This window comes from Schistocerca gregaria, chromosome 8 (assembly GCF_023897955.1).
Source record: "Schistocerca gregaria isolate iqSchGreg1 chromosome 8, iqSchGreg1.2, whole genome shotgun sequence".
In the NCBI taxonomy this organism is placed as follows: Eukaryota; Metazoa; Arthropoda; class Insecta; order Orthoptera; family Acrididae; genus Schistocerca; species Schistocerca gregaria.
Window position 1 is genome coordinate 459836293 of NC_064927.1, and position 21096 is coordinate 459857388.

Genomic DNA, 21096 nt, shown 5'->3' on the forward strand with positions numbered 1-21096 from the left:
ATGTGTATTTTATACGTACTGGAGCGGCGCATGTAATACTTATAGGGAAATGTTACCAAAAATCTCTGAAAGTCTGACTGATTTACTTCAAATTCATTAACTAATAAACATCCAGATGGACACACTACATACTGTTTTAAATGACAATGTTGTATTTATGGCTTACAGGCATATGATTATAATATTGAGTCTGAACCACCCAAAACGTTGTTCCATTAGCAGTTTAAATTATAAGAAATACTGTAACTGACGTTCCTATCCTCATAGATCCAGCAACTGGAGAGGGCTCTCTCATGCCCTGTGTACCACCAATGGTCTCAACAGATTTACCCAATCACTTTAATCAGCTCCAGTTCACAATCAAGGTTTTGTTTCAATAACAACAAACAAGGCTCAAGCTCAGAAACAGTGATAAGATGCTAGAGAAGGGCGGCAGGAAATGGGACAGAGGGGGGAGGGGGGGGGGGAGGAGATTACGCACAGAGAGAAGGAACAGGAAAAGGAGATGGACAAAGAGAGGAGAGGACGAGATGAAAAAAGGGAGAGGGAGGAGAGGAGATGCACAAAGAGGGGGGTGGGTGGGAAAGAAGGAGTTATGAGATATACCCAGACCCATAAATATTGAGCAACTGTGAAGCATTGCCCAGTTTCCGAAAATCACCCCAATGTCTGCTGCTAATATGCTAGCAAACAAGTCAGCACTGTGAGAAATTAAACATGTTCTTCTCTTTCATTCCCATTTAACCAGAACGAGTCACTGCACTGTGTGGCTGAGTCCAGCTACTTATTTTTATTTATGTAACTGTTCATTTTCCAATCCACTTCACTAACCATTTTCCAATCCACTTCACTAACCCCTACCAAGTTTAACTTTCAGTCATTATCACAAATCACTACATTTAAGTGTCTGTATTATAAGATGTGTTGTTTTTATTTCAAAGTTCCATTGTGTGTGTGTGTGTGTGTGTGTGTGTGTGTGTGTGTGTGTGTGTGTGTGTTACTTTTTGAAGCATCTGTCAAAAACTACTTTGTTGTCATCAATGTAAGACTACTTCCAAATGATGTTAATGAACTAGTGCATTTCCCCATCTAGCTGAAATAAGATATTTCACATGAAAAAAAGTTTTTAAAAAAAAAGAGTAATCACCTGAGTAATACATATTTGATCCGTTGGGTGTAATCTCCCAATTTCGGGATATTTTATTGTTGCATCCTGCACCTGTAACCCAGAAATGGCAAAATATTAAAAAATAAAATAGTAGTGTATCTACTTCAAAATGTGTGGAACTTATGCAAATAAATAAAAAACAAAACTTGACATAAAATACTAAGCTGCAAAATGAAGGGCTTAATCAAGTAAGAATGAGAGATAAAGGTCCATTTCTTTCATTATATGTCATGTGTGAGAATGTCAGTCCTCCTCATTCACAATCATTGTTACATGACTGCAGAAAAATATTTTTCTCATTATTCACTACACAAATAATTATAGGTTGCAATAAAAAATATGTTTTAAAGGAAACTAGTTGTGGCATACATAAATAAACAACATACTCTATTGAGTAAAATTGAAGGTATGAATGCAACACAACCCAGAAAGCTTTGAATCAAGCAACAGATTCTTATGGGACACTTTATGGTGTATCTTTTGGAAACCCAGTGATTCCTCGTGCATTCTAAAAGTTGCTACAGAAACACTTTAATACAATTCTGCAATATAAGCAATGAAATCACTTCTTGCCAACTACATATCACATATGTTATGTGACTGGAATGAGGACTTCCTAGTACACAGAAAGTAATACATCACACCTATAGGCAGGAATGATAGCAGAATATATTAATGTCACACACGAATATGACTGAACTATCACTATTTCTAGTTTTTGTAAATTAAGAGTCTACACTGCGTGAATTATGAGAATGTTTCTGTAATCCTGTTACCATAGCACGAACTGTGATTTCCAAAAACGAATAACAAAGTGAGTAGAAATTGTATATGTAAGAAGATTTAGAGGTGTTTTCCTGATCCAACAACTTCAAATAGGGTATTCTGAATTAATCGAGGTGGTGATTCCTACTGGTACACCATGGCTGACAACTCCTATTCTTGAAGAGAATTAATTAGTCATTTAGGCAGAAATAACAGCACAATAGCATGGTACTAACTAACTATCTTCCCCACTTGTTTGTGATTATTACACTCAGTAAAATGAATTAAATTTTTTGCTGTTTGTTTAGTAAATGTATTATTTTTATTGTTATTTTCATGTTATCATCATTTTGGAATGTTACAACTGATTTTTTTTTACATTTGTGAATCTTTTATTTGAAATTTTAAAATATTTAAAGATGTGTTCCATGACACTTAAGTAAAGTCTGCTTATAAAAAAGGAAAACTATGAATAATATGTGGATGTAACAGAAAGAAACTTTTTTAAGAATAAAATACCAAATTTAGAAGGCTTTCAAAATAAAATAAATAAGAAATCGGGAACCAAATAGACCGAAGAAAGGAAGTAACAATGTAGGACATTGAGTACTGCAAAATAGGAAACAAAAAACAAAAAAGGAGGAAGTTATTACCTAATTCTCTCTGGAAGCCATCTACAACAGACAATTTGTACGCCCGCTCATTATGAGAATATATTACATCTCGTGTTAACAAACAGACCTGACCTTTTCTGAGTATACCCACATAGAAACTAGTATCAGGGAGCATGAGGCAGTTGCACAAACAGTGACTACCAAAGTGCAAAGAGCAACTAAACAAAGAAGAGAGATTTACATGTTCAGCAAACTATATAAAGAAGCACGTAGGGTCTTAAATACAAGCTCAAGACATTTACTTCTGGATGTGCAGAAGAGCTGTGGCTCATGTTTGAAAGAATAATTGACCATGCACTAGATAAGCATGTACTTGAAGACCAGTTCATGATCGGAAAGACCCTCCACAGCAAACAAGTCACTCTAAAGAAACTCCTGAAGACACAGCTACTTCTGCATAATAGGTATAAAACAAGTATTGGGCCATGGTAATGAGATGCGGAGTGAAACACTCTTGGCTACCAAGAGGGCAATGACTACCAAAGCAGAATCTTATCAACAGGTTTCACACAAAAACAAGATATTTTGGTCATATGTAATGGCAATCAGTAGCAGCAAAGTTCAGACACTGATGGATGATGCAGGAACTGAAGTTGGGTGTTGCAAAGGCACAAATGCTGAACTCCCACATTCAAATGTTCCTTTACAAACAAAGAAACATATGAATGCCCCAGCTTACTTCTCACACCACTCCAGATATGAATAATATATTGTCAGTGGCATTGAGAAATATTTAAAATCCCTATGTTAAAAATTCTGTCAGAGACAGCAAAGGTCTTGGAACAGCAGTTGAATGGAATGGACAGTGTCTTGAAACGAGGATATAAGATGAACATCAACAAAAGCAAAACGAGGACCATGGAATGTAGTCGAATTAAGTCGGGTGATGCTGAGGGAATTAGATTAGGAAATGAGACACTTAAAGTAGTAAAGGAGTTTTGCTATTTGGGGAGCAAAATAACTGATGATGATCAATGTAGAGAGGATATAAAATGTAGACTGGCAATGGCAAGGAAAGCGTTTCTGAAGAAGAGAAATTTGTTAACATCGAGTATAGATTTGTCAGGAAGTCATTTCTGAAAGTATTTGTATGGAGTGTAGCCATGTATGGAAGTGAAACATGGACGATAAATAGTTTGGACAAGAAGAGAATAGAAGCTTTCGAAACGTGGTGCTACAGAAGAATGCTGAAGATTAGATGGGTAGATCACATTGCCTCATGGATCATATCAATGCAACAGATTCAGCCCTGTCCAAGGTCTCTCCCACTCCATCAAAGGCATGGCATCTGTGAATGCAGCCATGTGGTCTACCAACTTAGCTGCAACCACTGCACCGCATTCCGCTCAGAATGACCACTAGAAAGCTACAAGGGCTCGAGGACTGTTTAATAAAGAATGATCATAATCTTTTTTTTTTTTTTTTTTTTTTTTTTTTTTTTTTTTTTTTTTTTTTTTTTTTTACGACATACCTTTACTCATCCTCATAATTTTTGACAGTCCTTCTCAAAGTAGTTTCCCATGAATGCAATGCACTTATCCCAGCATTTCTGCCAGTCTTCAAATACATGCTGGAAACCATTTTTTGAGAGGTCCTCCAAAATTGCCTCTGCAGCATTCACCACAGCTCCTAAGGATTGATGCCTGCCATGAAGGCGTTTCTTCATGTTAGGGAATAGAGAAAAGTCACATGGAGCTAAATCAGGACTATAGGGAAGGTGAGGGATGCACTTTACGTTGATTTTTGCAAGATATTCAGCAACAACATTGGCAATATGCGGCCATGCATTATCGTGGTGCAGCATCCAGCCTGCTTCACGGAAATGTGGTCTTCTGCACCTGATATGGACGTGCGGGACATTCCTGTAGTATTGTCCAGTTACTGATATGTGTGCAGGTACAACATGCTGATAAATCATAACTTTTCCAGCAGAAGCAACCACTTGCTTTTTTGTGGGATTGGATATGAAGGAGATTTCCACACTGTTTGCTCTCAGGATCAAAATGATGCAGCCAAGTTTCATCAGCAGTGATTACATTTGAAAGAAACTTCGGATCTTCCTCTAACATCAACTTTAACTGCGTGAAGATCTGCACGTGAATGTCCTTTTGTTCGGGAATCAACAGTCTTGGAATCCATTGTGCACAAACAGGTGTAGTGTAATTTTTCTGTCAACAATGTGTGGGTGACACCCAATGAAATGTTCAGTATTTCAGAAAATGATCTTAGCATAATTTGTCGATCCTTTCTTACAATGACAGCAACAGTGTTGGTGTTTTCTTCTGTAAGAACAGTACCTGGAGCTTTGAAATTGATTGTCTCCCCCTCTTTAAACATATTAACCACATTTGAGCTGAGCTGTAGGGAAGAACAGACACTCCATAGGTCTCCTGTAACATTGTATAGGCCTAAGCTGAAGATCTGTCGAGAAGAAAGCAGAAATCAAAGCCGCATATTGTTCCTCGTGTGTTACCTGCTTTGCAGTGGTAGGCGATAATCAACATGTCTCACCATGCCTGCCACTCACAGGGGTAGGGTAGGAACCAGGAGTCCCAACAATGAAACTATTATGGCGTGTTTGTTGCACATTAACCTAACAGAATATCATATGATTAAATTTTAGCACGAGAAAATTATGACCATAAAAAAAAGATCATTCTTTATTGAACAGCCCTCATATACATCTGCAAGAATGGCAACCACGAAACTGTGATCAAGAGAGAGCTGGACCACCCAGCTGCTGAGCATGCCACCCAACACCAGTTTGGTTGACATCGCCCCCGGCCTTAATTTTGTTCTCCACTGCCTATCCCCCTACTTGCTGCCAATGCAGCCCTACAAAAATCTTCTATCCTGCCACAACTGCACAGTCCTTTCCACATCCCTGCTTCTGTCCTCTCCACTTTGCAACCCTCTCACCGACACCCCCCCCCCCCCTCCCCTCTCACACACACACACACACACACACACACACACACACACACACACACACACACACACACACAAATAACACTGTTCAACCAGGTGCACGGGCGTTAACACCCAGAAATGACAATGGCCGAGTGTGTGTGTGTCCAATAGCTAACAATATCTTGCAATTGTTTTTCCATGTGCCTTTCTCAAATTGTTGTTATTCCATATCAGTTCCATCTCTTAAAGCCAACAAGCCCCAATATATGGTAGATCACTTCAGATATTATATGCAATATGTAACTGATACCCATAACTGCTCTGAGATAGGGTACCCTGGGGGTAATTTTCAGAGAAAAATTTAACTTTTGATATAATTCTAATGCTCATTGATTTTTTTATCCTAAGTATGCATTTTTTTAGTGATATTCTCACACGACTAACTCTTACCTGGAGAAAATTCCATATTATCTCACACTAAATTTTTTTTAAAAAAAGGTTCCAAATCACCCTTATGGAATAGACATTCTAGGAGAAATTTTCTGATAGCCGCTTCCTGGATTAATGGTTGGCTGGATGATTGATTTGGGGCGAGGGGACCAAACAGTGAGGTCATCAGTCTCATCAGATTAGGGAAGGATGGGGAATGAAGTCTGCCGTGCCCTCATAAAGGTATCATCCCAGAATTTGCCCGAAACGATTTACAGAAATCATGAAAAATCTAAAACAGGATGACCGGACATGGGTTTAAACTGCTGTGAGTCCAGTGTGCCAACCACTGCGCTGCCTCGCTCGGTCCTCGATTATTTGAAGGACTCTTACGAGTACTAAATGCGATAATTGCAGGACTGAATGTTATTTGCCAAAACAATCTGCTGTAGTACTTATTACATAATTATGAAACAATGTGCATTATTTGGGCAGAAACTAGTCTTATCAAGACAGTTAATACATTTCAGATCATCTTTTATACCCAGTCACTCCATTAAGTCCTTCACCTAATCATATAATATACAAATCATGATTTGCAACATCTCTTCTAGCGAAGAGTAAGGGCTCTGCTTTCTTCATTGTCAAAATCACAGTGTTTTAACCTTTGGAGGCAGACTTTCGTGGCCTGTTATTGGTAAAATAAGTATGAATGTTGTGCTCAGCCACACACATTTTTATAGCACCTTTCATGTCCTTTTATTAGTCCAAATCCCTCTTTGGCACACATTTCAGTGAGTCTGCTAGTTCCGCTTCTTCATCTTCTGGAATAAATGGCTTCTTTCCAGTTGTGCTACTTCCTAGTCCTTTGAGATGTGAAAATAACAAATCCTTTTTTAGTCCGTATTTCTTGGCATAATTACAATGAGATTTTCAGTAATTTTTGACACCTTTTCTCTTGGGAAATATATATACATAATGGACATGAACGACCACAACCGCAAGGAACCCTTTTTTTTTTTTTTGGGGGGGGGGGGGGGCGGGGGGTTACCAGTTTTGGTCTGTTTTAGACCATCTTCAGACATACCACCATGACGGTAGGTGTCAGTAAAAGCAGGTGCGCTGACGCCACAAATGCTAACTGCTCACTGTTGTGGAGTCATAGTGCCTGCTCGTTTGCCGCCACCACCCATCATCATTGTGGCAGGTCTGAAGATGGTCATTAAAAAAAGAAGTTTCTTGTGATTGCAACTGTTCATGTTCACTTTTAAGTAATACTGAGATTTTCTTTCACATCTGCAGTTGCTCTTAGTAAATGGACCAATGGTTAGGGTATAGGCTACCGTTCTTGATGCGCGTTAAATCATTTTTTTTTACAATAATTAACACCTTTTTTTTTAAAAAGAAAATGAATCACTCTTTATCTTGTGCGACCACTCACTATACGCCACCTGAAAATTACCTCAAAGCATATGAAAAATATCTCCAGTTTATTTTTTCCAGAAATTTCCTCCTCTGCGCCACTAATATCTATGAAATTCAAATCTTACTTAGTTAGCTGTGACTGTAATACAATCGAAAATTATAATTGGAAGTTGATGAAATTTTATGTCAATTTCTTGCTACATTTTCTACACCAATACTGCTAGAAACATATTAGGGTACTAATCCCATTCACAACATATACAACTGCATGAGAAAGACTGTTGTCACAGAAGAGTAATTTGATAAAATTCAGATTTCTGTAGGAGTGATGAGGCTTCCTCTTAAATTACCTCAAGCTACACTACCACTGATAACAGAAAATCAGCCCTATGCACAATGATTTTCACTGTTCGATAATAATAAAATGGCCCTCTTCTAGCTATTGTTGCAGAATCCTAACATATTCTGATTTCTGCATCTACACCTATTCTCCACAGGCCATCTTAAGAGTATCAGTGTCACTTCACCATTTTCCTATATCAGTCGCAAATGATTCATGGGAAGAACAATTGTGGTGACCCTCTGTATAAGCTCAAATATCTCAATTTTATCTTCATGGTCTTTTCGCGATGTATACATAGGAGGAAGCAAAATATTGGCCGACTCTTCTAGGAACATCCTGTCTATGAGTTTTAACAGTAAACCTTTCCGTAATGCAGAATGCCTTTCTCGCAGTATCTGCCACTGAGCTGGCTGAGCATCCTCAGGATATTTTACCAAATGAATCTATAAAGACAAGTGTTGCACTTCTTTGGGTCTTGTCTATTTCCTCTGTCACTCTTATTTGACATGGATTCCAGACTGATGAGCAATATTCATGTTTTGTAAGCTACTTCCTTTGTTGGCAGACTACATTTTCTGAGGACTCTTAAAATGAAAATCAGTCAGGCATCTGCCTTACCATGATTAATTTTGGGTCGACAGAAGCGTCCGATCCCACGCGTCGGCTTTGACCCGTGACGTAAGGGTGGTGTCGTGTGTGACATCATGATGGCGCGGAGTTTGGTTTGAATGTGGCGTGTTTGTAGATGTCGTCGTGTTGTGGTTTGTTGTGCTCTCTGGTGGTATGTTCAGGGTTTCCGTTTGTGTAGTGTATGGGCTCAGTTTGCTTTTGCTCATTATCCAGAATTGTTAGTGTCGGCTGTATTTGTAGTGGAATTCGTTTCAGTGAGTTAACGATTTTGTGTGAAGGTTAATTTAGTGTTGTTTGCTGTACATCATGTGGTAATTTTAGTAAAATTAATTGGTTGTTGTTTTTGTTCAGGAATGGATATGACGGATAAAATTAACAGAGCGAGCGCAGGTCAAGGGAAGTGTTCGATCCCAATGTGTGGCTGTGTATGTTGATATTGGTATCGGGAGATGTATTTGAGCTATATAGCCCAAGGGAAGTGTTTGATCCTAATTTATGGGATCGGGAGCTGCTGTTGAGCTATATAGGTCAAGGGAAGTGTCCGATTCTAGATGATATTGTGTTTAGTGGTATATGGGGAGTTTTGTGATGTCGTTTTTTTTTTTCGGCTTTTTTTTTTGTGGTTTGTTTGGGGGTGGGTGTCTCAAGCTGTTTATATTTAGTTTGCCCCCACCCAAAAACACCCCATTTCCCGCACTTGCCCCATTAGTGTCATTAGACTTTTTGTGGAAAGTGTCTGTGTGTTTGTTTTTCAATTTATTGCTGTAATAATGTGTACATACCGACTTGATATGCGCCATATTGGAATCGTGGTTTATTGTCATTTCCGCCATATTTGTGACGTCTGTGTATTCACAATATGTTTCATTTGTTTACGTTGGTGGTCAACTGCCACTCCCCGCACCGATTCTCTGCAGGTCTTCCGCCATTCTGCGGCACTTTTCTAGGGTTGCAAAAGCATTAGTCACAAAAAGCCTCATGGAACTTCTGACAACATCCACTGCGTCATTGACATATAGGCCTATTGTGAAAAGTAATGGTCCAATAATACTCCCCAGGGGCATGTCCTAAGTTAACTCTTACGTCTAGAGACTTCTCACTGTTAAGAACGACATGATGCATTCTGTCTGTTAGAAACTCTTTACTCCAATTACACGTGTGATCTGATAATCAGCACACTCATTATGTTCATTGAGTGGCAGTGTAGAACTGTATCAAATGCCTTCCAGAAGTCCAGAAACTCAGCATCTATCTGGATGCCTGTATATAGCACTTTCCGGGTCTCATGGATAAACTGAGCTAGCAGGGTTTCCTACAATTATTGTTTTTGGAACCCTTGTCAATTCCTATGGAGGAGATATTCAGTCTCCAGAAATATCATTGTATTCATGTGGTTTGCTTAGAGGAGCAAACAGCTTTGTTTGTGGAATGAGAATTCTACATTATGTAATTGACAGCTGTTAATTGTTTACCATGCATATTCTACACCAGTCATTAGATATGGGGTAATGTTTCAGATGGTTATAAAAGCAAACCACCACAGAGGGCACAAGCTACAGGAAAAATTATCAAAGCTATGGTGGGAACAAACAACAGGCAATGATGCAAAACATTATTCAAAAGCCTCAGCATAACAAGAACTCATTTTATGTTTTAGGAGGAAATACTTCTCTTTGAGCTAAAATAACAACTTTTTGCAGGAAATTCTTTTACACATGCTTATGGACCAAGGCACAGAACATACAATATGTTGCCTTTCTACAGACTGAGACTGTTTGAAAATACCCTGCATTACATAGCTTTGAAGCTTAGTAAGAAAATACGGCCCAATTTCAAGGATTGCGAGCTAAAAACTAGAGAAGGGAACACTGAACAGTACGTAAAAAGCTCTCTCTCTGAGTGTGTGCAGGATAAGGGGGGTGGCACTGCCAAAAGTTACAAAGGGGATGCACACTTTCATCATAGTTTATATACAATACATGTCTTCTTTAAGATACATAAAAATTGGTTACCATAACTACATCCTCGCCAGTCGTGACCGAACAGAATGCATCAATTACAAAGCTGAGACTACACTAGCATCAGTACACAACAACAAAAGTATAGTACAATACCTTACATATCATTAAGTAATTACTTTACAACTATGGGTCCACTAAACAGTAACTGATATCATAAAGAACTGTACTGTTTAGACATTCAAATTTGCTGTTTCAGTGTCAAAGAATTCATTCAAATAGAATAGAGGTTTTTGGTGTAGGTTGTGCGACACTTTTTCTCATAATTTCACCAATTGCAAGGACTGCATTGCAGTTTGTAGATGACTGCAGGTTTTCATAGCAGCCTACGCATTGCTGAAAAAGTGTCATGATTTCTCTTCACATGATAAGACATCTGAAGACATATTGATTGAAAATTATCACTCTTGTATGAGCGAAGATGTGTTTGCAGTTGCCCAGTTTCCTGTTTCATCACTTTTTTTTAGTGTAACAATGCATTCTTGGAGACTGCTGGTTGACACTATAGCAACAGACCATAGCAGATATGACAGTGAATAATACAGGGCTACCATTAACAGAACTGACAATTTATCAAATGTTTCAGTTTTCTCACTTGGGATGTGACTGGTGAAAATTTCTTACACATATGTGCAGTGTGTTCATGCCATGTGAAATAGCAACGAAAACCAGAATATCACAGCCTCGGCACAGAAACTGGTAGCCTTTGTCATTGAGGCTACAAACCAATTTTTTTTCACTGATTTTCATTTTGTTAATAACAAATCATTTTTACATCACATCAAACATAAGTTCTACTTCTCCTTCAACATTGCAAGCATTGATGCAGTCCGAGTACAATGTTGCTTCATCTTCAAATTGCAAGAACTGTCCACAAGAGCTTAAATCATGTACAAAAGCTAGCAACAGGAGTGGGGGCCACGACTGGTCACTGTGGCACACCAAGTTCTATCTTCCGTTCACACGATATTGCCTTGCCCACAGCAATCTTTTGCATGGTAACCTGCATATGTGTTTGAGATGTGATAAATACACAGCCTCACCATGCAAACGAAAAACTGTATTACTATTTTTCAATATGTGTGCTTTTTTTATTCACAACAAAACCTGCTGAAAAACTACGTTTATACGGATTACCCAGAAAGACTATACTGGAGTGAGTTGAAAGTAGGTCTAAGCAACTAACACACAAATATTTCAAAATGACGGAGCACAGCAATCTGTCGTGCTTTCCTTTCAGACTTTATTAAAGCAAATCTAGTTTTCGGCTAGTGCTATGTATTATACATTAGTCTTGAATGGAATGTGATAGAAGCCCAAACAACAGGCCTGGGACATGTATTGAAACTATGAAATAGTGCACTGACAATGGTTAGGCACTAGCCGAAATCTAGATTTTCTTTAATAAAGCCTGAGAGAAAAGGGCGACTGATTGCTGTGCCCAACTGAGTGCATTCAACAATCCTCATGGAAGGTAAGCTGACTCATGTGCCATACAACACACAAAAATAAGTGTTCTGGCGTGCATTTTAGTCAATATAGAAGATAAATCCATCCAATAACTACAGCTAGCATTTTATGATGTCATGAAATTCAAAGGCCGTAGAAATTCAGAAATCCGTTAAGTAATGGTAAGCTGTAAATCTTAAGTCGACACTCGGGTGAAACAGAAAAAAACAATGAACTGCTTGTGAAATGACTATGTTGGGCCAACCTGAACTTGCCTGAAACATATGGAATCTGTAACTATCGATCATATTAAGTTTCGGGGACTACATAATGATAAAATTAAACAATAATTTAAGCAGGCTATTCACGAGGCGAAGGCTCTCTCACACACCAATAACAAAATCTGTACCGTACACCAAACAAATCAACAATGCACAGTACGAAAAGCGTATCTTACCTCTGCAGATGATACGTCGCTTTTTCTTTTTGCGCGTGTTGCACCTGGGCGTTGTATATGAATTGTAGGCACACGCCCGTACATACGCTGTCAAAAAGGCACTTTTTTGTATACGGTAGTTTACTGACGCTATTGTTCTACACAGACTCAATGCAAGGACCATGGATGTACCAACTAACGCAAAATTATTCACTGTCAACGTGATTTTCAAAACATAGCAAACTTTTAGACCAAACTTTTGATGTGGGGTGTTGACTGTTGTCACGTACTGATTTAATTGTTCATGTTCCCAAGCAATAATAGATATATCACGTAAGAGTCGGCGTCACTAATATCGTAACTGTCCAAAAATAGTTACATACACGTAAAACTTAGCTAATAAAATTTTAGAGTCTTATTTCATGAATTAAAGTGGATAAAGTTTTTGTTGAATAACGAGTCAGCTACACTCTCCCTTCCAAATCGCTAGTGATTGTCCGTGGAAGCACTTAAGTTATACACAGAATCACAGGACGGTAAACGAAGTCCATATTCAAGACAAAACAGAAATAAACAGGAGAGTGCGATCTCTCAAGTACTGACCGACAGTGTGCTCTTAACTACTCGCCGTTCAGTCCTCTAAAATAAACTGTCATCGATACCGATTTACTTGGAAACTAGTCAAAGACGTTGCAAAACCGTAGAACTAAATATGTAAAGTTTGAACTGCATTAAACCAACCTGACTGCAGAAACGCGGCAATATAAAAAGGTAAATATGGGTGAACAGTCCATTCCATACTGTACAACTAGAATTTAACGAAGAACAAAAAAATTTAACACATTGTTTACAAACATCTTTTCAGAGACTCATCCCAATACATATAGTCAAAGACTACACCTTGTAGTTAATATTGTAGTTATAGCCAGTTTGGATAGACGCCACGTAAGGCGCAGATGAAAAGCGTTGAGTCGATTCGTGACAGAAGAACCCTGCGAAATCCAGGCAGCTGTATTAGATTTTAGTTTCTAATTATCAAGATTTCAATAAATGTCTCAGAATATATAAGGAGAAGTCTGCAAAAGATACAGGTTCTAAAACAATACACTGAAGATAGGCACTGAGCGTAAAGGGATCTCACAGTCTGACAAAATCGAAATGGATAGTGCAGTATTGTAGACAAATTTTCCTTGTAAGTGAGTCACCATTGGTAATATTAGTTTAATTTCTTTCTTTATGATTCTTGAAGTATCCGACCCAAAGCTTCTTCGCTATGGGACGAGTTACAACATTTAATTTAAGAGTTGAAGAAATAGTCGAAAACGAGAGATGTTCGATAATAAATTTTTATAAACAATACAGATAAGCAAAGTTTTTGAACTGTTTGACTGTCTGATTATTTTCTACTTTTCCATCTTAGATTATATTTTGCAAATTATGCCTACTTGTACAACTCAGTTACACTCATATCTTTATGTAGCCTACGAACTATATAATTTTAAATAAATAAATATCGTCATTACACCAAACCTAGAAGTTTTCATGTAGCGGTACTGTTGTAAACAAATGCAACTACAAGCATATTTAGACTTTTTTAAAAGTAATATAAACACATAAGACACAGCAGACCATTCCAATAGTTATATAATCATCAACATATATATCGATTAATTGACTGATTTATTGATCCATCTTTAAGCACCCCTCTTGGGTTGATGTCCTTTTACACACATTGCAGCTCTAAGCACTATGGGACTTAACATCTGAGGTCATCAGTCCCCATGGACATTGCGTAGCATCATGGTAAGTTATAGATTTCTAACATTTTAAAGGAATGTATGTTCATACTAGACACATGTAATAATCATTAGATTTAGATGGGTCATCCAGAATGAAAAAAGGAGAGACAGTATGTGTGACGCAATACAAATGTCGACAAAACATTTCAACAAACGTAGATGAGATATGCTTGACACACGTTAATCATTCAGTATAAATGCATTATGAAAATAAAAGATAACAGTATGATATAGTAAACATTTTAAGAAAAGGTCAAATAATATAAACATCAGATCATGAGGCCATTTCAATGGAATAGATACTTTTTATAACATATTTGAAATTCTTCTATTGTATACAAGACTCTTTGTTCAATTCACCCTTTTGTAATGTTTCTTGAAGACATTCAGTGATACACTGCATGCTGTAGTTGGTAACATATTAAATAATTTTATATCTATGTGTATGTAATTATTCTGGTTTTTCTAAGCATAGTAACTGGAATGTCAATCATTTGTCTTTGTCATGTGTCATACTTATGTATGGAATCTTGCAGTTCGTGCCTATATTGGTTTTCATTGATGTACACCAAGAAGGTGGGAATAAACAGGGATGCAGTTGTCAGCATTTTGAACTAAGCCCTCCCTACATGGTATGTGGTGTCTTAGCTCAGCAGTGCCAGAGTAACTGCCCCTTAGCAGCAGTACATACATGAGTTGGGTGTGAAAAAAAGTAAAAAAATGCATAACAAGAGTTCAGCAGTAGCTTGTCAGCTACACAAGTCCAAAGTTTACTTAGCAGGTAGCTGACTTATCCTAACTTTGTGCATATGTAATTTGTGGAAGTTTCTCAATTTAATTTTGGGTCAAGGCAATGCCAAGAAGTTTAACCAAGGCACAGCAGTTGTCATTGTTACATCTGAAACGAGTATTCATAGTTTAGAGTGGTTAATTTGTAATTCATTTATTCTTAATCATATGCTAGATATTCTGAGTTGTTCTGCACTTTCCTGCTTTAGCGTATCTGAGGCCCTACCGCCTGTAACAAAGGTGGTGTCGACTGCAAATAATATTCACTTACATGGCATTATATTGGGAAAATCATACTGTGAAAGGCAAAGGTCCAAGCACAAATCCTAATGGGACACCTTGTGTGTCAACCACAAAGTCTGATTGATTTTTGTCAAAATGTGCAGTACTCTAATCATTGTGAAGTGAGTGAGAGAGAGTAAACTCCTTTGTATCAAACATCTAGACCAGTTATTTGGCCTTCCTCCCATTCCATTCATGTACAGATCGAGAAAGAATGGTTCCTTAAATACCTCTCTTCAAGCTAATCTTGACTTGATGATCCCTATGTGAATGATACATAGGGGATCGTAATATATTCCAAGATACATCACTTAAAATTGGTTCTAAAAGCTTTTCACATAACATTTGAATCTATCTTCAAGTGTCTGCCACTTCAGTTCTTTCAGCATCTCTGTGACACTCTCCCACAGGCTGAAGAAACCTGTTACCATTTGTCCTGACCTTCTTTGTATCTATTCAATATCCACTGTTAGACCTGTTTTGTATCAGACCCACACACTTGATCAATGTTCTAAGATGGGTCACACTATTGTTTTGTTTGGAGTCTCCATTGTAGATTGATTGCATTTCCATAACATTCTATCAATGAAAGGCAGACTGATAGCTGCTTTACCTACAACTGAGACTATGTGATCTTTGGTATCCCTACATTTTGTTATATACAGGTACTTGTATGAGTTGACCAATCACAACCATATATTATGAATATTATAGTCACAGGTTACTAAGTTTTTTCGTTATGTAACATGGACAGTTTTACATTGCCCAACTTTTACATTTTATGAACAACTGACTCAATGCCTACACAGTTTCCTTCAGATAGTACTTCATTATATATAAGTGCATTGCCTGTGAAAAGTCTGAGGCTACTATTAATATTGTCCAGAGCGTCATTGATGTATGTGAACAGAAGGGTTCCAACTCTCTACTCTGAGGCACATCTGAAATTACTTTTACAGCTGTCAATAACTCTCCATCCAAGATAATTTGCTGCATCCTCCTTAGCGACAAATCCTCAATCTGGTCACAAATTTGCATTTATACTCTATATGGTCATACTATAGGTAATAAAGGTAAATATGGTACTGAGGCAATTGCTTTTCAAAAACCGAGGAACACTGCATCTACTTGACTGCCTTGATCCATGTCTTTCAGTTTTTCATATGAGAAAAGTATGAAGTGGGTTTCACATGACCTATGTTTGTGGAATAAATGCTGATTGACAAGGAGAAAAGCATTGTGTTCGAGATACCTAATTATGTTTGAGCTCAGAATGTGTTCTAAGATTCTACAGCAAATAGACGCTAGTTTTGTATTTCACTTCTGCTGCCCTTCTAGCAGACAGATGTGACCTGTGGGTGCAGCCAACTGCTAGACACAGATTTTGTTTAATACATATATAATAGATTATAGTTAAAGGAAGGGCTAACTCAGCCTCAAATGCAGTATAGATTTGTTAGGGGTTCCATGGGACCTGGAGCTTTATTTAGTTTTAATGATTTCAGCTATTCTCAATGCCACTGACACTAAGATCAATTTCACTCATGTTTTTAGTGGTATGATAGTTAATTTGTACCTGTACTCCTGGGTTTTTCTTTTCTAAAGGAACATTTGAAAATACAATTAATGTATCCTTAATATCAGTTCCTGTCTCATCCATGTGTGATTAGGCACTAATTTTTATCCCACTATCAGTCCTTACATAGAACTAGAATTTCTTTGGATTTTTTTGACTGTCACCCCCCTCAGGAACATTTTCGAACATGCTTGTTTTGGTGGTCTAAATGTTATTGTGTGAGGAGCAATAATGTTGTATTATCAACACATCTTTGAATATGGTACACTGAACATTATTGTGACACTGTATATTCTTCCCCATATATGTTTTTTCAGGATCACATTGGGCCCTGACTTCATTTTCATAGATGAGAAAGCACAACCTCATCAAGCAGTGTAGGTGGGAGAGCTCCTAGAACAAGAGGCAATTTGGCAAGTTGACTGGCGTGCTCATTCCTCCAACTTGAATGCCATTGAGCACATGTGGAACATATTGGGGAGACATATTTCACTACATCTTCATGCACCAGCAACCATCCAGGAACTGCCAACCACACTGATAGACAGAATTGAAATGCTCTGCCACAAAAACTCGTTACCCACCTTGTGACCATCATGGGAGCATGTTGCAGAGCATGGACTGCCATCTGCGGTGTATGAGGAATCTAGTCTGGACTTTTATGATGTCCCTAGGATCATCATGAATTGTGATAACTTCAGTGTAGTTATTGATTTTGAATAAAAGCCCCTTTTCTGTTTGTCTCCTTGTGTATTTCTTTCAGTCACTTTCTGTACCATATTGTAACAGTTCTTACTATGTGTGATCCAGGTTTTATTGAGCTATGTTACTTGGTGATGATGTATAGGTACATAAGGAAAAGCTCCAACAAGCTATTTGTGTTGTCTGAATAATACTTATTATTTTTCCTCTCTTCCGTGCATCATCTCAATGTCAGCGGCCGGCATCAGAAGAAGAAGCCTGATCAAGAACTAATGTTAAACACACAGTCAAGAGACAATTACTCATGGCGGAAGAAGACAAGTATAACCAAGGACACCAGAAGTAAGTTCACAACAAGACTGGCTCACAATCTACGAAATTTGTGGATTAAAGGAAAAGCCAAATTATCCCCTGCAAAAACTCATAAGAAATAAGCATGCCAATAGTATACAAGCAATTTGTTTAATTTGTATGTATATATATACATATATTTGCACAACTGGCGACCTGGTGACATGGCATTGAGAAAGCCATGAAAGCAGTTGTGTAAATTATTCAAAGTTATTTATGACATTGTATGAGATTTTTTTGCATGTACTAATTATTTTCAAATTATCATGTGAAACATCACGAATGGGAACAAAACAACCAGAACCAAAAATTCTTGTGAAGAAAACCAATTAAAAAAGGAACCAAAATAAACCGGGTTCTGCGGAAAATTTTGTAAATACGCTGTTTCATCACAGCAAAGTTGGGACCGCTACACAGCCGCTTGCTTAGCTATGCTTGGTAGCGTCTCCTGGGTAATAATTAGAAGTACCTTTCCTTAATTTCCTTTCCTAAATGCATTGTAGTGAATTTTTCAGAAATTTTACGTAATGAGTAGTGAGAGAAAAGTTTGAAGTTTTTGTGTCATAACATTTCATGCGTCATAAAAGTAGCTATTTAACGCTTAACGACACGTAAATCGTAAGTTTAAATTCACAAAATTAATATATTTCAATTTTCTGTTTTTCAAAATTTTAACTTTAATATTGAACCAAAATGGCACAAAAATCAGTTTTCATTATTGCTGACAATGACGAAAACGCAATGAGCCAAGATGGAGTACAATTGCAGGATAGAACATCTGAAGTACCAGCGCCATGTCTTCCATACTCAGAAGTATTAAGTAGTTCAGAGATGAACTTACCCGAGGTAACAAGTTACAGAGCACAGGATATGCAACTACTTAGGTGAAACTGATACAGAGACACCCGCTGTGCACACAAATAAAGTGCCAGTCACAGCAAACCAAAGTAAAATATGCACACAGATCATTGCAAACCCTACAAACAATGCCAGTAGTAATGACAGAACGCAGAGTATAAGTTGACAGGGCACAACACCAGAACCAGTACCTACGAGGAGTGTTAATAATTATGATAGCTATGTAAATAGAGCATAAAATGCAAACAGCTTGTCCACTATATTTGCTGACGAAGGTCTATTAAGACACCGTCAATTTCCAACATTTACGAGTGAATGTAAGAAGATGACTCCAGTTGTGTTTATTAGTGCTTTTCAACATGTGTTTCCTAGAAATTGCACAGAGGCACAAAAGACCAGGTTTGTTGTTGGGTACACGCAAGGCAATGTACTTTTGTGGACGACCGAGGTATCTGAGCGTTGTACCACATATTGTCTTGACAAATACTGGTCATAAGCCATACAGGAGGGTCTTAGGCGAGAGGTTTTTAATCAAACCCCTTTTAATAGCAAATATGGTAGGTAGCGAAGATATTTTGAGAAGTATCTCAACAAAACACGTTATTGGACGAATCCTATTTCTCATTTGGATGTTTTAAAAATTTTAAAATGTCATTTGCCGTCACACATTCGTGAAAAATTAATTACTACACTTGAGCACGACACAGAATATTTTTTATCCATTCTAGATTCAATCGACCTAATATATGAAGAGAAAGTAGTAACAAGTAGGGCGCCAGACTATCAAACACCACAACAATGTACCTTGAATGGTCAATACAAAAGGCCAGACATGAACACACAGCAAAGCTGGTGAACGCAACCACAAGTATTCATTAATGGAAATGATAGGAACAAGAGATTTAAACAAAACTTTCCGTATAACAGGAATGATTACCATCCACATACTAATTTGAATCCCACCTCTCAATACTGTGCACTGCGTGTAAATGAAAACAGTCAGCCGCATCGATGGCCAGCATGCAGCAACAACAATAACATACAACACGCCATACCGCAACCAACCTTTGAGCAGCATAACCACAATTCGGCAACATTTCACAACAGCCATATGAACACACGAGAAAGCATGTTGCGAACTGGAAATGATACACACTGGAGTAACAATTCCCACAGTACAACTGACAGAAGTTGTCCTGTGTACCGAAGCAGATCAAACTCCACCACAGGAAAACCTGAATTGGTTGTATTTGAGCCCCATACTATAGACCTTATAAGAGATGGGGGCAAACAAGATTTGCAAACACGTTTCGTACGATTCGATGAACAAGAAGACATGAAATACGACCTATACTAACATGAACTAAAATCGGCGGAAAATACACTGGAAGAACAAGTGCAAACAGTAATCAGAGTGAAAATTTTTGGTGTAGACACACAGTTAATACTTGATACAGGGTTCACAACTAATTTAATGACTGAAGCATTTTTCACTGAATTAAAAAGACGGAATAAATTTCCTGTTCTGCCAGTGCAAAACTACAAAGTACAAACCGCTACAGGCGGCAACACCAAATTATCCACATTACTGCCGGAACTGGACGAGTTCAGTGAACTGTCTGAACATGATTAAGAAATCCATAAATTATTGATGCAAAGTAATACGCAAAAATCAGATTACAAAAATTTATGTAAACAAATGGGAATAATACAACAGCAAGACAACAGGTGGAAGAAGGTAATACAAAATCGTAACCGGAATGCAAACCACAAGGTAAGTAAATGATATCAGATATACAAAGGAGTTTTGTTCCACCAGAAGCACGAAAGTTCTAACCATTGCTGTGTATGCCTTCCAGAGGAATAAATCGACGAATTTATCAAACAATCACGCGAAGAAGTATGGGACACTACAGAGTAACAAAGGGTACAGACAAAATTTCCAAACTTTGTTACTTTCATAATTTACGGCGACGTGTTTCACAAATATTGAAAAAGTGTGCTATTTGCCAAAGAATAAAACCGTCCAGTATGTCAAAGTTTACAGAACTACACCTCATACTAAGCAAAGCTCCAATGGAAATGGTTTCTCTGGATATTGCAGGGTCATATCCTAGAGCAATAGGTGGTGTCAAATACATAATAGTTATTTACGATATTTTAATATAATACATTAAAATTTTATGCTGTCAAAATCACTACAGTAAGTAGCATCATAAGGAGAATTCAAGAGGATTATTTACGAAGAGTAGGGAAATCCGAAGTCATATTAACAGACAATGCAACCTATTTCGTAGGAAGAAAATGGAAACAATTCATGAGCACACAGGGCATTAAATAGATCTTGGCAAGTTTCTTCCATCCTGAAGCAAGTCCCGTGTAGAGGGTGTTTAAAGAATTCAATAGATCTATAAGGACTTATGCTCATAATAAACATTCATGATGGATTGAATACACAACTCAATTTATGCAAAGAGTAAATAATCTGCCCC

At 37.7% G+C, this 21096-nt stretch overlaps 1 protein-coding gene across 4 annotated transcripts in view; it reads right to left on the reverse strand.

Annotated features, from left to right (window-relative positions):
* LOC126284067 (protein angel homolog 2-like) overlaps window positions 1-13415 on the reverse strand; it is a 166854-nt gene extending 153439 nt beyond the window's left edge. Inside the window, exons 1-3 of one of the 4 annotated variants that reach the window (XM_049982692.1) lie at window positions 12989-13347; window positions 12269-12355; window positions 1148-1219 (exon numbers count right to left, since the gene is read on the reverse strand). In XM_049982692.1, coding sequence (XP_049838649.1) covers window positions 1148-1219; window positions 12269-12355; window positions 12989-13046 — 217 coding nt within the window. In that variant the 5' untranslated portion in view covers window positions 13047-13347. Of the gene's footprint in view, window positions 1-1147; window positions 1220-12268 lie in introns of all 4 variants that reach the window. The other 3 variants (XM_049982695.1, XM_049982691.1, XM_049982693.1) reach the window with 3 other exon arrangements.
* Between the last annotated feature and the right edge of the window lie 7681 nt (window positions 13416-21096).